The sequence below is a fragment of the Varroa destructor genome, unplaced genomic scaffold, assembly GCF_002443255.2.
Source record: "Varroa destructor unplaced genomic scaffold, Vdes_3.0 BEIS01000005.1, whole genome shotgun sequence".
Classification (NCBI taxonomy): domain Eukaryota; kingdom Metazoa; phylum Arthropoda; class Arachnida; order Mesostigmata; family Varroidae; genus Varroa; species Varroa destructor.
In genome coordinates, this window is record NW_019211458.1 from 18173145 (window position 1) to 18189536 (window position 16392).

The window sequence follows — 16392 nt, forward strand, 5'->3', positions numbered from 1 at the left end:
CCACTATCAGTCATGTATACCCATGCACAACAGGGCGGCCGCACATGACGAATTCTGTTTTCCACTGACTGAATTCACTGGCGACAATACTGTCTGACGGTGAAGGCGTCAATGACGTAGCGGTCGTCAGCGGACTAATCGGCACGAAATCACGCGGAGAACCTAAAACATTGTCCTAAAGTGGCAGAGAGGGGCCCGAAGTCAAGTAAATCTAGGTGAAGACAATGCAAGAAACCAGTTTCGCACCCAAAGTGTCACAGGCATAATTCTGTTAAGAGAATAATGGCGGGCTAATGCAGTTATTAATTTTTACTGCGACATTACTACGAAGCGGCAGTAAAGGCATTATCCCTGCCTAGTGTTAGCTGAGTCAAAAGGTGCTTCTTAGGGCAACAATTGTGTGGCTCGCAGGCCAAAAACTAGTGAATGTTGGTTAGCTGCGAATACACCTTCCGCTGTGGTGACAATAATAGCAATTGATTGGCCTCCAATGCCGTTACGTTTTCCTCTCGAGTAACAAAATCCGCTGCCGTCGTATTTCTTCAATCGGGCGTCCTTGTTGTCGCATCAACCGCGATCGTCCCGTTGCCCCGGTGCTGTATCCTACGCCGCCGTGAGATGTCATATGCTGTGACTGGCCATGCTGCTCGGTGCGAATCAGTGGTGATTAGGTGTTGCCATAACAACCCTGCCTGTCTGGTGCTAATGTTATACAGCTGCGGGCAGGAACGATTGTCGACTGGCAATTGGCAAATGTCGGTCGAAATGGACACGCGGATGAACAGACCGAGTTTATTGATCTAACAACACCACCTGCCTGATTAGATTCAGCTGCAAAACAGGCCAACAAGCCTACACAACTGATATACAACACGGCCAGCTAGGTATTATAAGCGCTAATAGAAAACAAACTCATTTTGCCTATTTTAGCCAACCAGTCTCCAACATCTAGTCGGTGCTGATGTATCGATCGCACGTAAATAACAAATAGCTTGATTATAGAACGAAAGTACAAAGTGCGGGTAAACAGGACGGAAATTGTTACCTTTGTGTAAGTGATACAACAGTGGCAAGCAAGCAAACTAAACAGGCAGGCAGCAGCGGGAAGGTGAAAAGCTCGAAGCCTTGGCCACGACTCCATCTAACGCTAACGAGACGAATTGAACAACGGATGAATAAAGGAAAACAACGCAAAAGAAACAAATAAACAGCTTCGAGCGTAATTAGTTTGCCTTCGCCGCTGAATCAGCGGTTATAATTGTAAATGCTGCGAAATTCTCTCATACCAGCGAGTAGTCGGACAGCGAACACGACCCCTCAAACGCAGACCTTAAATGTCACAAAAAGCACGTGAGAGCGGCGGCCCAAGTTGGAATTGACGAATTAATGAAACGAACAGACGAGGCCACAACTGAGGTCCAGCAGAAGACCCTAAAAAAGCCTTAAAAAAGAAAGGCCACTGAAAAGCGTCCATAAAAGTACAGAAAATCTAACTAGATAACAAGCAAAGAAGACCGCAAACGTGTCCCGTGTCCGCAAAACAAGTTCAATGGTATCGTAGCCTTTGGGGCCGGAACGAGCATTCGAGGGTTCATCACAACCATTCGGTAGTGCGGTATTCGTCAAGCATACGGAAACAGACAGGACTTGATCAGGTCATCTATAGCAGCGACGTGCAATTGAGCCCAGTTGTCGTGGCACAGGAACAACAATACCCATAGCCAGTCAACCGACCGGGGTATTAAGCTGTCAGTACGGATACTGTCAGCGTTGTAGCCGCCAAAAGCCAGACAGGGCAACCTGTCTGCGACTAATAGGCGTCTGTCTAGCACCAAAGAGGAAACTGTGACTGACGGTGCCGGGAGTATAGTAGTCATCATGAGGTAGAACACCGAAAGGGCAAAGGCCAAACAGAGTCGCGTTATTGTCATGCGCTTGTTTTCTGGGCAGTGACACGTAGGTTTCCCGAAATCGAGTACAATTTGGTGCTGCTGCCCAGTAGTGACCAAAGAACAAGATCGACGACGACGAAAACAACAAGGCAACCAAAATTGACCAGCATCGATTTCATTTAAGAAGTGACTAAAAAATGAAAAAGATATAACCGTAAGCCAGTCGTTAAAAGTGCGCAAGAAAAAAACCTTGATTCGTTGATTGAGCCAAGTGGATCCGGCGAGCGCTTCATCCTGTTTTCCCGGGTGAGATCAGGGTAAGTTACCCGACCCCAGCTTAAATGTAATAGTCAATGTAAGAAGTGAAAGAGAGAAGGAACAGGAAAAGCGTTTGTGGCAAGCTTGTTAGACCTGTTATAGCCCGTAAGCCGCAGGTCCTTTCAAAGAGTAAAGCAAAGTTCGATGTGCCTGCTTCGTTGTGACAGACGGTGGTGATCATGGTGATGATTCATGATAGCAACGGTGATGCGCACACGACAGCTCTGGCTCGATGCCATCACAGTACCGAGTCAAATGGCTTAGTTCAGACAACGTAACATTTTATTATGATAAAGAGAATCAAGTAAACATGGGAACGGACGTTCCTATGTTTCCTTCGCCTAATAGACGTTTGCTGGTGAGTTGGCAGGTGCCGGGCCGCCAAGACTATGTCAGGACTGGAAATCCAGACGGACTCCTTCCTGCAAGCCATCAACAGAGCTTTTGGTTATGCCTGCTACCGGACTGAGTAGCAATATGCATTTAACGAAAGAACGCTCAGGGCTTACTCCGTCTGTACTATAGCGTCCATGCTCACAGTTGCCTTTTTGTTGGCATGCTCAAGACAAGAAATATATATACAAGGTGCGAAGTATTAGTGGAAACAAATGCGATTCATTGGGACACTTCTGGAATTTGAACACGCCTCTGTTGAAAACACCTTACCGCGAAATTCCGGTATAGCTTGCTACTTCTAGTTATGAGATAATGCGCGTTTTACTGTTGTCCGAACGCAGATTACTTGTCGAAGCAATTCATAGTGGTCAATTTCGGATTCAAAAATCAAACTGTTAGTTGGCTACTCTGATCAGTTGATTGTTCTGTATTTTGTATAATATACGATAAATATATTGGCATGTATTGCACATACGTCTGCTCGTTTCGGCGTGAGCTTTACTAAGGGGGGCTATAATGAGTAAGTGTGGCTAGCATTGGCGGTAGCGGACCGAGAGTCATTGATGCCCGCGTCAGCATCAGCCTTTGCAAGCTGAGCGTGTCGATAGCCCGTTCGCAGCCGCCGTTCAAGCGCACTAATCGTTGGCGAAGTCGCACTGCCCGTGCAGTCGACCTATGCCTGTTAGAAAGCTGAAGAAACCAACGGCTCTAATTATATCGGTTGTTTCTATTCCGAGCATTCAGTGAAACTAGCAACAAAATGCCTGCAAATCTTCTACTACCAGCTAGACAAAAGGCTTCTAAAGGAACGAGAACAAAGCTATTATTGTATTATGTGTAAATGACAAATTATTTCAATGTATTAGCAGGAAAAAATCCTTAGTTAACTATTTGATGTATGTTGGTTCAATGATGTATGGATATATATTTTCTGGGTACAGTTTCCAACAACTATAATGAATTACAAGAATAATGAATAGATGTTCTAGTAGGTCTAGGTCTAGATGTAGGTATTGCTAATTCTTTGCGACTGAAATGAGAAGCCCGTAACGATGATGAGCTTGGTACCGTTCCAGTCGATTGTGATCGCTACTTTTTACGTAAAGCTCTGATTCCAGCGGTTTTCACGTTTGGGACCACTGCGATCTTTGGGGAAATTTTATAATAAAATATCGAGTTGAGTTGCAACAGATGTGTGGTGCCTCCAGTAAACCAAGGCCACGAATAGCGTCACAAGTAATAAAAATTTATACCAATGTGATTATTAGGAATTTATTTTCTGCACAGTAAAGACCTTGTAAGGAATGTTTATTCCGAATAAGGCTGCCTGCCTATGATAATCGAACAAATTGCACGCTGGTAATCGCGTATCCTTATAACTGGATATTTTCGTACAAAGTCGTGTAGCCCCAACTCATCCGTCCGAGCTGGTTTAATCAGCGTTCATCCTCAATAGCAAAACCGTTTGACTATTTTGACGCAGTCGAATACTCATGTCCTTCAAATGTAGCAAATGTCTGAAGTTTCCTTAATAGTTCGTTTGCAACACCTTTGGGTTCAGCAGAGATTTTCCGTAAAAAGAAAACGCGATAGTTCGGCTATAACCTCTTAGAATCCCCAAAAACTGCTCCAAGCTGGTTTTCTTTCAGACGACATGCTGTCAGCCCCCTTCCCGTTTTGCGATAAGGTGGCTATGTACAGCAGTTAGACGCCATCGCTGCTATCGGTTATCCTTACTGGATAGCGAAGGCTGCAGCATTAAAGCTGTTGACAGGTTGCTCCGCTAGTTTCGTTGCGCAACTCGTGTCCACAGCCAACGACGCCTGTCTCTATGCGCTGTTTCCAGCCAGGTAGTCATGTACTTCTACTAGTCACCGCTAGCAGCCGTTAGTGGGCAGTTCTGGTCCTTATTCTCCCCCGTTTCTTCGTCTGTTCCCTTTTTTCTCTCACCCGTCTTTCGACGCGGCGGCCGCTTTAGGGCAGAAAGAGTTCAGTGATAGCGACGGTTGACGGGTATGGCGGGCCGCTGCCAAGAGACGGTTTTTATTGCTATTACTGCCTTTGTAATGATAACGACAACAGACGCGGTAGCTGCAGCGGCGGCAACGCGCGCAGAAATCCTTCTCGCTAAAAGCAGCGGTAGCGGCGCCAGGACGAACAATGGCAGCGCCTAGGACAGAGTGGGGTGATAGGGTGGGGCTCAGTGGTTATCGGCTCGTTTGCCACACTCGTGTTCACGTTCATGAATTCGCCCTCACGCACCGGCACCACGCTCACGGTTAGCTCCCGACTTGACGGAGCGGTAGCAACAACTGCGGACGATAAATCAGGACAACTAGCCTGCCAAGCTGCGGCAAATAGGCCAAGCTGCAACAGCAGCAGCGACCATTAACCAGAGCAGGCTAATGACAGAAGGAAAAACAAACATAAGCACAACAAAAGTGGCGCATGAAAACTTATCGACCTCCCTATCTCCTAGGTAACACGACCACATCAACGAAACCTATCCATGAAGTTTATTATCCAGTTTTATCGAATTAAGTTTTTCGTCTAGCATTGAATAAGCTGCCAAAGAATGCACTAAATCTATAGGGTTAATTAGTGATATTGCCACTGATTGTGCAGCGGTTTGCATGATATAATTTCTCAGTCGTGCCCCTGTCCTGAAATCAGTCGAGGTTTAATCGAAAGAATAGAAACATTGACATTGATTTAATGATACGTGACCACGAACTGCTGTAGCTAACGAAATCAAAAAAACAAGCTCGACACATTCAATGCGCTGTTATTTGTTTTTCTTAGGTGATATGTCAGTCAATCATGAGCACTTGATTGATCAAGGAGTCGTTGCGATAATGAGACGTTCACTTTCGGAAGAGGCAGGTTCATTTTACGTGAGGTTGCAGCGAGTCTTATAGATCATAACGTGTCGTTCAGTCGTGCATAGTTTGTTGAAACTCTACAGCGTTTGTGTGCAGTCCATAATGTTTGTTAGATACTTTCGCCGTTTCGCAACAGTAGACAAACTCTGCCTAATTTATAGCTGGCTTAGTTAAGAAGAAAAAAAAATTAACAGAGCCTATATTTCGCCTAGGGCTACGTAACACGATATGCTGTGAGTGAAGTAGATAGATATAAGTCATCGTATCTTGCCGACCTGTGCGTTAGTTTGTGCGTGTTTATCGAAGTTAATTTTATCAAAGGCGCTCCAACTCGTTATTCGTTGTGGAGAAGTGGTATTCCAGGCAATGGCCACCAACCATTTTCTCTTGTTGTGAGCTAGTAGGCCCTATCATTATTACTACAAGTACAGGTGTAACAGGCTTCGATAAGCGAATTCCTCCAGTACTTCGTATCATTTCTGCTGGTTGCTTACTTTGCCAATTCAGCTGACATCCTTCAATTGTTATCAAATTCCGCCAACGCCAGAGATTGTCCTATGTTTGGTCGACTAGCACGGACGGTCGCATGAAGTTGTCCACTTCGATGTCCGTGCTCAATTCTGCCGTCCCTCATTCGGTCATAAATGGCGGTCATACGGGTTGCGGCTCGTTGCCGTCTACTGCCACCGGTCGCTTGTCGTTTTACCCGCCGCGGCTCGAAGTGTGAAAACAATTAAGGGAGTAGAGCAGAACGCCTTTTCCACCGCGTTTGGCCCCGGCCTCTCACCTTCAGGAGTCGTATATAGAGTGATACACGAGCACGCTCGCACTCACATAGGTACTGCCTTACCTCCCCTCTAAACAGCCCCTACGGTGATCCTCGCGGTAGCCGCCGATATTATTCGTTACATCCGTCGTGGCGAGCTTGGCCGGCCCGCACTGGCAAGCATACACAAGTTCTTTTCATTTTTTGCCGTAGCGATCGAGGTGTTGTCTCCCACGGTCGCTGGCGAATTATAGCTACGTTTTAGCGATGGGCGCGACCATTCGACACGGTCGCTACCACTACATGGTAAAAACAACGTTATTGCCGTCCAGTACATCAGCGTCACGCTGAATGTATCGTTGTTATGATTACTATTCGTGTGCGACAGACGCAGCAACAGTGTAGCGTGGCGACTCGGTACGTGAGATACCAAGGACTCTTGCCTTCCTAGCTCAGTTTTACTCAGCACGGAATTAAGAGTGGGTGACTGTCATCGATGTCAGCGACTCGCTTATTTAAAGCTTCTCGCGGGGGTCTATCGATTGAGTTTCGCCCTGTTGTATCCGAATCGCACGCGCGTACATTTCAATATTGTTATGATAGTGGTTGCTACATCGATTGACAGTGAAGATGGTCGTGACCCTTCTGATGTGGTTGGTAACGACAGTGGCATCGTCGAATGGATGAAGACGAAAGAAGCGATTTTTCAAACGATGCGAGCATGAAAAATTCAGGGAAACATTGCTTAAATCCGATGCTCGAAACCATGCAAATAGTGTTAGAAAAACGGTAATTGAACTAAACCATATCCTGGCTAGACCATGACATCAGACGAGCGTGAGTCAAAAAAAAAAGTGTACGTGTTGATCACAAAGACGACGGCGAAGAATCTATTCAAGTTGCCTTCCAACGGCATCATCATTGTCAACGGACTGCTCTGCATACATACATGCATGTGCATTTGTTATCGTATTTACGTGGTGTTACACTGTTATTGCCGAAATGTACATGCGCAGCACCGACATTCGCCTAGAACTATATTCAAAATCTTTGGCGCTTCCATGGTCTGGACTTTTGGGTGGTGGGGTGACGCGTGATTTTTCACTTTAGTTGCTATGGTATGATTTGTAAGGGAACGAACGAATGAGGAAAGGCGGGATGCACAGACAAACAGGCAGCCATAGACACTTTAAAAACTCTATAGTGTGTGAAGAAATAAAGGAACCGAGGATTTATCTATCTCACGCGAGACGGTAAGGGATAAATTTTTTGTGCTTCGCTGAACACGGACGTAGTGGGGCATAGGATTGGCGTGACTCGTTTTCAGCGCTTGCTGCTCACAAGCAAGCACGTGTATGTGTGCATCTGTTTACTCGTCGATCTGTGTGAATCACGTGTTTCTATTAGCGTCACTAATCATCAAGCATTAAATGCTGAGGGAGTGTGCTCCATTCCATCGCTAAGCAGCTGTGTGCGTTTTTTTGTCAGCAGAAAAACGTTTGTCAGCTAGCCAATTAACTGAATGGGTGTGTCTGCTTGGCGGCCCCAATGTCACAGTATGGGTCGCTGGAAGAGCTTCAGGTGAGACATCACAACAACGCACAGTCGTCATCACCAGCGACATCCGATCTGAGAATGATCAAGTTAACAATTGTTGTGTACTCGTGTGTAGTCGTGTGTTTGCATAAGTTCTATACGTATGTGCGTATGTTCAGTATGTATACAGACGTATTGCTGATGCTGAGCTTAAGTAAATGACGCTATCTAATGGCTTTCAATAGCGAAGCTCAAACGTGCAGCCAGTGATTTCAGCGATGTCAGATCGGATCGGGACCAAATATATATGTCGAATGGTCCACCATGTTAGCACTATGTGCTGATTTTGTGCGAGTATGAAAACTGACACATCTGTTAGGAATTATTGCTGAAACAGTTAAACCTCGTACTGATTTGTCGGGAACGATCAGATTTCGGTACTGACGCAATTATTAATCTTCATTATTATAATAATTATAAAATTAATAAAACATGTCTTATAGATATGATTAGTTAAGAAATGTAACTAGAGAGTATAGGAAAAGTAGTAAAAATGAATTCCACGACGAGAAATTTGTAGTCTTAACACACATCATAAATTAAGTCATCATTGATCTCTCAGGTAGTTTATGGCGTACTAACTTTTTTAGATTTAATCTGCATTTGTGTTAGCTAGCCGCGTCTGAGTGAGGGTAAAGCGGGTCATTGCCTCGACAGCGGTTTGACAGAACGGACTTGAGCTTCAGAAGGAGTACAGTGCAGCGTGAGCAACAATATGTATATGCTTACGCAGCACACTACATAGACGTACTGCGTAGCTGAGTGTCTATCTTTCGTTTACTTTTTCATTTCCATTATCTTCCTTAGCTCCGTCGTTCTCTTATTTGTGCTAAGTATAGCCTCGCGTACTGCTATTTCGAGTCGTATCAAAATAACTTCGCTAGAAGCTCAGGGAATGAATGCAAGATAATCTTGTGATAGCCGTGTATAGACGCCTTCACTATGTATATGGATATATGGACAACCTCGGTGAGACTCACCCGGCAGAACGTGACCTACCCATCCGTTGCGTAACTGAAATGCAACGCATTGTTGGTTTCGATCATAGTATCGGTCAAGCTATGGTTGTAGTTGTTTAGAAGCATTTCTCCGTTTTAGAGAAACGGAGCGCTAACAGAAAACATCCCTGTCACCTTGAAAGGAGAGGCCTTGGCAGCGCGCCGGCGAACAAAATTGTTAGTACAAAACCAGGGATCCCGGAAAGGCTCGGGCCGAAATAGCAAAAGGATTGGCGTAAGTTTGCAAATCATGCAAATTAAGCGACTGAGGAGCGCAGGATAACACTATCTGGCTTCATGGTTACCATTTGTTTCGAACGCCGGTGTCCCGGTCTACTATAGAACACCGAAGAATGTTTCTGCTCTTGTGTTCCCTGGCGACTTTGCTTGAAGCAGAGGACGCTTTCACTTTTGTACATAATTCGTTTCTCATGATAAACCTGGTGCAGGTGGTAGTAGCGAGAATAGCAAGTATGTTAGGCTGATCGAATTTGTATGTTTGGCTATATAGGTCTATTTCAAGTCGCGTACTATCTTACACCTGTGCTGTCCGTGTTCTGTGTGACACCGTCCGGTTGAGTGGCTGCTTACGGACTAGTCAGGCCTGGTCAAATTCACCCCCGTGGGGAAGAATAGATTTCGGGTAGCAATGACCAGCCGCGAAAGGAGTGCTCAAAAGATGATAACCAGGAAAGACGAGCATTAACTATTAAGTGCGATGGCCTTTGTAGTTTCTTCGATTTTATTGCTATGCTCTATTGACAAGGGCAGTTATCGCGGTTTCGAGACACGAACTGTTTGGAGTTTTATGGGACACCCTCTGAAGGAGCTGGTCTCAGTGGGCTTTCCCCGTTGTTTGCTATTGTCATTGTTCTCTTTTGGCCTAGCTCTATGAGACTCTGTAGTATAAGCCTGTTATCCTACGCTGTTTTCAAAAATAGGTGTTAAAAGGGTGAAACAGAAAGGGCTTAGGGCAAAGAAACGATGCGAATGCGATAAAAAATTACAGCAGCATTTAGTGATGCCCCGCTTACTGCCAAACCCCTGTCTCTGTTGCCCATGACAAGGGCAGTCCGCTTACTATTTTGGCTCTTTTAACTAGAGGAAACAGATAACAGATAGATGCGTTTCTGTGTGCGCATTGTCTAAATTAGCGATGACACTGCGATAACACTCATTGAGTGGCTGCATTTTGTACCTACTAATCGCAGGTACGTGTACACCTTGTGGTTGAATTTCACGGCTTTCATTGCAATGTAAGTACTAGCATGTAACGTAAGTATTTCATTGATGAACTTTCAGAAGCATCGATTAGGAAAAACAGTGCTAGGTGCAGTCTTTCAGCAGAAACCCAAGAGTCACAAGGACATGCATTACAACAGAAAAGAACGTTGCCTTCCCGGCCCATAGAAATGTCAAAGGGTCGAACCATATACATGGTATATATGGAATTGTTTGTCGTTTCGTTGTTTGTGAAGCAAACCGCAATGGCCAGCTCGTAAGACTAAGCTATTAGTAAGCCATCCGCATAGAGGACACTAGATTGATCCACAATTGCCTATTGTATATGTAGGCAGCTGCTGCAGGTAGCCAGACGCTTTGCCGTTTGCGTGTCTCGCGATGATGTGCTTCTTGATAGCCAGGAGTTAACTGAGTGGCATTCTCCTTATAGTCGAGGATTAGGAATTCGTCCTGAGAGAACGGTAACCGCCGAGTCTCTCTTACCGCATATTCTTACTATTAGCGGGTGGCGCTTAAAGCCAGTGCTACTGCAGGCGGCTATCTTGACTCGGCTACCATACGGATGCACCCTTGATCCTGTTCGGCTGGTTCGCGTATTTGTCTATCTGTATCCGTGTGTGTAGAGCCTATGCTCATTCTACATGGGCGGGCCGTTTCACAATGCTGGCAGATCGCGTGCCTTGGCCTATTGGCTTCTGCCCTCTGTCTATCCGCTGCAATCTCGTACTGGGTTTACCCATCCGCTTGGTTATTATTCCCTTCGAAGGCTTGGTTATCATTCTCCGCTCTCCATCCGACAGTCGGATGCAAACAAATAATTTGGCAACTACTGTAGATAGTGTACGCGTTCTTCCTGTATCCTTTCTTTGGTCTGCTCTTATGGCCTACTGTATTGTAGTCCACAAAGCCTTCGGTGTTTTGTTGTCAATTTATTTTCGTGCTAATCGAACAAAAAAAGGAAGTTCTCCATTTGCTTGTGATTGTCGCGAAGGCAATATTGTACGATTTTTGCGATTCTGTGAACTTAGCAGGAAATTCAGCATGGCCAAAGTGGTTCAAATAACAATAATGTTTATTTTTGATATAATTCTGATATTCCGAAAAAGTCTTAACACATAACGATGAGCAAAAATGGTCAACAAAATAACCAATAGCAACATATAATAATAAGAGAGTAAATTAATAGAAAAAAAAGGAAGGGTTGACAACAATATTTCAATTCCCTGTTTTTTGTATGCGTGCTTTGACTGTTTGTGCATTGGACGGTGCGAGCAGTTTTTGAAGCCGACTATTTGCCATCTCCCATTTGCCATGGGGGGGAGGCACTTATCGTAGAGTATGTCCAATTGTTGCCATTTGTCCTTCGCTGTTGTCTTCCTGCTAGTTACTAGTAGACCTATGATCTCTTCCTCATTCTATATGCGGCGACGGCTGTCTGAACGAAGTGTTTTGCCGCCGATTCTTTCTAACACAGGCCTTTCGTCCGTTGTTACAAAGTGGTTGGTGTCTGTCATTGATAAATAAGCGGAGCTGATAGAGATGCCAGAACGGGATGATTGGTGTTTTCCTGACCACTCTTACTTGCATCACTGTTTGCCTACAAATAGTAGAAGCTACGGACAAGTAATGAATATATGCATCGATAAGCATGTGAATGTGGCTCTCTCTCTCTCTCTCTCTCTCTCTGTCTATATATATACATATATAAAGGGGTAGACCACATCCCCGGCGAGCTCAGCTATGCAGAAAATCGGCCATCGACATGACCATTGAGTCATCGAAAGAATGCCAAAGACTTCACCATTATACTCTCGTGCTACTGAGATCGATTGTGATGCGAGTGACAAGTTGGTTCCGTTACTCATGACTAACTATTATTTCGCCCTTTAAATGTTGAACAGCTGAATACTCAGCTTGAATAACGAGGTATCAATGTATGTAAAACCAGACAACAGAGCTCGTAAGCGCGATAGGGAAGCACAGGTTTTGTCAGAGACACCCAAACACGACGCCTAACACCCGTATGGCAAATAAACAGATGGAGAAATTTCATTGCGAACATTGGCTGCGAGAACAGCTCATTTCGTCAAAGGCATTAACAACGACGCTAAAATAAATGAAACTCGTTGTAGCACCATATATATTTCTATTGTTACAATGCTCTCCAGCTGCCTACGAGCTAAGAACTAGCCGTCATTTTAGTTTAGCTGGCAATACCGCAAATATGGTTGGCGTTTGCTAGAATATGCTTTACTAACGCCAAAAGCTTCATAGCACTCTACAGGTAAACAAGATAGATCTATACTATTATAAGGGTCATGTCAGACGACAAAACTACACCTCTTCATAGCAATCCAAAAGACTTACATAGATGTTTTACCAGTTATAAATCAACAGAACGATATAGAGTTGAATGTAATAGGGAAAAGGATAGAAGGGTAACTTCAGCACTTTTCCGATACCAAACCGACTTAGATAGAATATTTCCAATAGTGATACTATTGCTACCATCGTCCATAATAGTTCAGCATGGCGCCCTTCGAGTATTATCGTGATCAAATGAAAACGCACATTCACGACCCATCGTGTCTGCTATAGAGATTCAGCCTACCTGCCGTTGCGCTCCTACCAACCATACCAAACCATCCTACCAACTACTGCAGACCCTCTATCGATTAATATAAATAGATAGGAAATAAACATTTCACCTTATACGTAGCACTAGCTTCTACGAAAATAAGGAAAAAAAAAACAAGTATTGTTTATCTTTTGCTCGTATGGCTGCTGCATAGTGAATAGAAGACCAATAGAGGTAATTTCTTAACAGGAATAACTGTTTCTAGTAATACAGCAGGTATTTATTATTCCAAGGTAAACTGTTCCAAGTTCGACGGGCACGAGAATAACTATTTTAGGTAACTTTGTCGATTAGTACAAATCAACAAAACAGTATCGTAACCGTTTTACTATTGGCAGCTGGTGGGCGCTCTGAGAAGGCACAGCGAGTTAATATCATGATAATTCAAAAAAGTAGGTACATAAATATTTTAATTAATGTTTTATTTACTCGCTATATTATTCCATTTGCAGAAACCCGTTACTAAATTTACCACATATGCCCACTCTAGTATAATTAAGTCGTCTTACTTACTTTAGATAACTATACACTGTTTAGGCATGTATGCGCCAAAAGGTTAACAATTTAAAGTTGACGTCTGGTTCACCCAAATGTTCATGTAGATAAAGATACGTAGTCAATATCTCCGTCATGCGTTTCTATCGAGCATATACTGCTGCAATAGGCACCTTGCCTAATATACGCGAACAGCAGAATGCGTATTATCGCTTAATTACTGCTGTCCCACGTGCGACGTAGGCCTGGTAAACGAACAAACGAGTCTAGCCATCTAGTCAACCCAACATCACCTAGTGACTCAGCGTGGAACGAAACATGCAGGAGTCTACCTGACCAACCTCCACAGACTTTCCATGACAACATGTTTCAGCCTTGCTTCTGCATTGACTTTCATCGACTTTCATCGTACGTTTGTTTTCCACTTTCCTCCCCTTTTTTTGTTTTCCGGTAATTGGCGTTGTCGTAATCGTCGTCTTCTTGGCCGGTCTTCGCGCACGCCTCGTCATCTTCATATTTGATCATTCCGTCTCTACAGGAAGTGGCTCACGAACCCGGTTCGGAAGCTGAGCCATGGCCGCATCGACAAAGGCCTGGAGGGCGCAGATAAGAGCGAGAAGGGCAGCCTCGGAACGGGCCAAGCCCGGCCTCCATCGGGCCAGAATAAGGGGATCGTGGTGCAAGGTCAATTGGCCCAACACAACAACGCCATCTCAAAGCCACCGCAGCAGTCAACAAACAAGGCAAGTCAATGACATAAAGAAAAAGACGTGGTTATTATTTTTATTTAGTCTTTATTTTCTTTTAAAAGTAGCTGAAGATTTTTTATAATCTGCTCATATGTTGATTAGATGCTGTGTTATTTGTTGGCAACTAGCGCTATCCCCAGCCTCTCCTTGTATGATACACGTAAGTCATACGAGAAAATTTGCTTTGTACTGATGTAAATGTGGCATCATAAGCGTTTCGCTGTTGTAATCAATTATTTGTTGTTACCATTCGGCGTTCTTTAGATTTTTGTGGAAAGGTCCACGAGATGGTCCAGTCAGTGACTGATGAATGTAAAATATTGTTTATATGGCAACCGGGTCTGGCCTGCTGACGACTGTTGCATATAGAGACATTGACGGCCACGGAGGGGCCGTAAGAAACGGGGCGATACATGACTCACAATAGCCTAATGGGTTGGACTAGTCGTGCAGCTCGTCGAAATCGACTAGGTTAACCACGAAAAGAGCTGGAGAACTTGACGCCAATAAAGCTCTGAAGACTCCTGGCGTGAAATTCTCAAGAACTGACACAAGTCTCACATATGGCGATGGCCGTACTGATGATGCCGGTAGTGGGAAAACAACATCATCGAACTGAGCCAAAGTATATTTAACTATAAGTAGGGTATACATAAGCACAGGAAGTAATGAATAAGAAAACTATTCATTATAGTGGCCATAGCATCGGTAGTAAAAGGAAGGCATATAGTCATATAGAACATCGGCATTGAAGATCGTGTACGATTATTATACAAGAGACTCAAGTTTGACGTGTAGTGTTCATCGAGTCGGCGCTCACGATATGTGAATTTGCTCTGCTAATAAATAGCTCGAATAGTCGGTCGGTCGGTCGGTTAGGTCAGCGTGCCCCGCCCGGCACATGACTCAGATAGGGAAAGTCATGACCGCAGATTACGGCGTACACAAAGCGACAAATAATAACATCAGTCAAGATTAGTATATGAATTTTTATGAGCCACAAATTTGCCTGATGAAATGATTTATACTCGTCCGAAAAAATGATTTGAAAAACGAAAACACCCTATTCTGCACGGCGCTGGAATCAAACTCTCGCTCTACAAACAATATACAGCCCGAAGCTTTAAAAAGCCTTAATTTATCCGTTGTACTCCCTATCGAAGCTGTACGTATATATATATATATATATATATATATATATATATATATATGCAGGTTCGATAGAGAATAGCATCCGACATGACAGACATACACCTATAGAATGCTGAGATCTATAGCACTTCGCGGCGGAGATAAGTAAATACCTCATATCCCGGTTCCCTATTTGTGCCCATCGGTACTAAGATATTATTTATAATACTGTTTTCTAGCGACCGCTACGTGTCGTCACTGACACTCATTGCGCCAGCCACTCCTGCCAGTAACCGATATTCGCTATAACATAACTACCACCTCCTCCCTATGTATCGAGTCTCTGTATATGTGCAGTGTTGTGTTTCTGTGCTTATCTTTACCGTAGCGAGCCCATAAGGGGCGAGCTCTTGCTCGTAATCCCGCAGCTGCAATACTGTATGCGGCGATGACGCTGCTGAAGATGGCTGTCTCGATAGCAATATCCGTGTCGATGACGCCAATTATTCTGGGCCGACTAGTATCGTAGTCGACGTCGCTTCTTTTGTCGCTGGCCGTACGTTAGATCGAATTGATGCGTTCCATATGTATCTATACGCTTTGCACGCGGCCGAGAGTATATGCGTCTGCATATCAGTCAGTAGGATAGCAAATAGATATGTGGAATCGAATGATTTAGTGAATATGAAACACAAAGAAAACTTGTGCAGTGTCTACTCTATAGAAGCGTCAGTAGCAAAAGCTGGTTGAACGCGACCGGTTAGTGACAGTTGCCTTACGGGTTACCTTATTACCATCTCCCCATGATTATTATATAGAGTACGTAGTCGGTGTCGGGCGGCAGCCAACATCAGCGTTGCAGCAACGTTAGCGTACCGCACTGCACCGCATTACCAATAGCACATATCGTCTACCTGTTTGCTCGTAATGCTCGAAACTAGCGCGGTCGCCCGTAACACACGGCCAACAAGTACATATAGCCACCCCTACTGTGTCCTATCGAGCGTGGCCTCCCCAGCAATGCTGGGTCCGTTACATATAAACGTATGAATGTATTTATAGATACAGAAAATAGCGGTCAAATTCAAAAGGCACAGAGAAAAAGAGAGCGTTTTACGATGGGTACAACGTTGGCCCTTGGCCGCTCTGTGAACTCAGTTAACAGCACAGTTGACAGCCGCTAGTAGGGCCTGCGATTGCCATGGCTTGATGTGACAGGTTGATCGATTTTCGTTGGTCGACTGCTTCTTGGGAATACAATGAAAATATGAGTCTGGCCTTAGAGTGAC

General features: G+C 44.4%; 1 protein-coding gene across 4 annotated transcripts in view; it reads left to right on the top strand.

The window, feature by feature from the left end:
* Positions 1–16392, top strand: part of trio (trio Rho guanine nucleotide exchange factor) — a 121431-nt gene that overhangs the window by 92575 nt on the left and 12464 nt on the right. For all 4 annotated transcript variants that reach the window (XM_022807906.2, XM_022807911.2, XM_022807907.2 and 1 more), the window contains exon 23: positions 13762–13966. In XM_022807906.2, coding sequence (XP_022663641.1) covers positions 13762–13966 — 205 coding nt within the window. The remainder of the gene's footprint in view (positions 1–13761; positions 13967–16392) is intronic.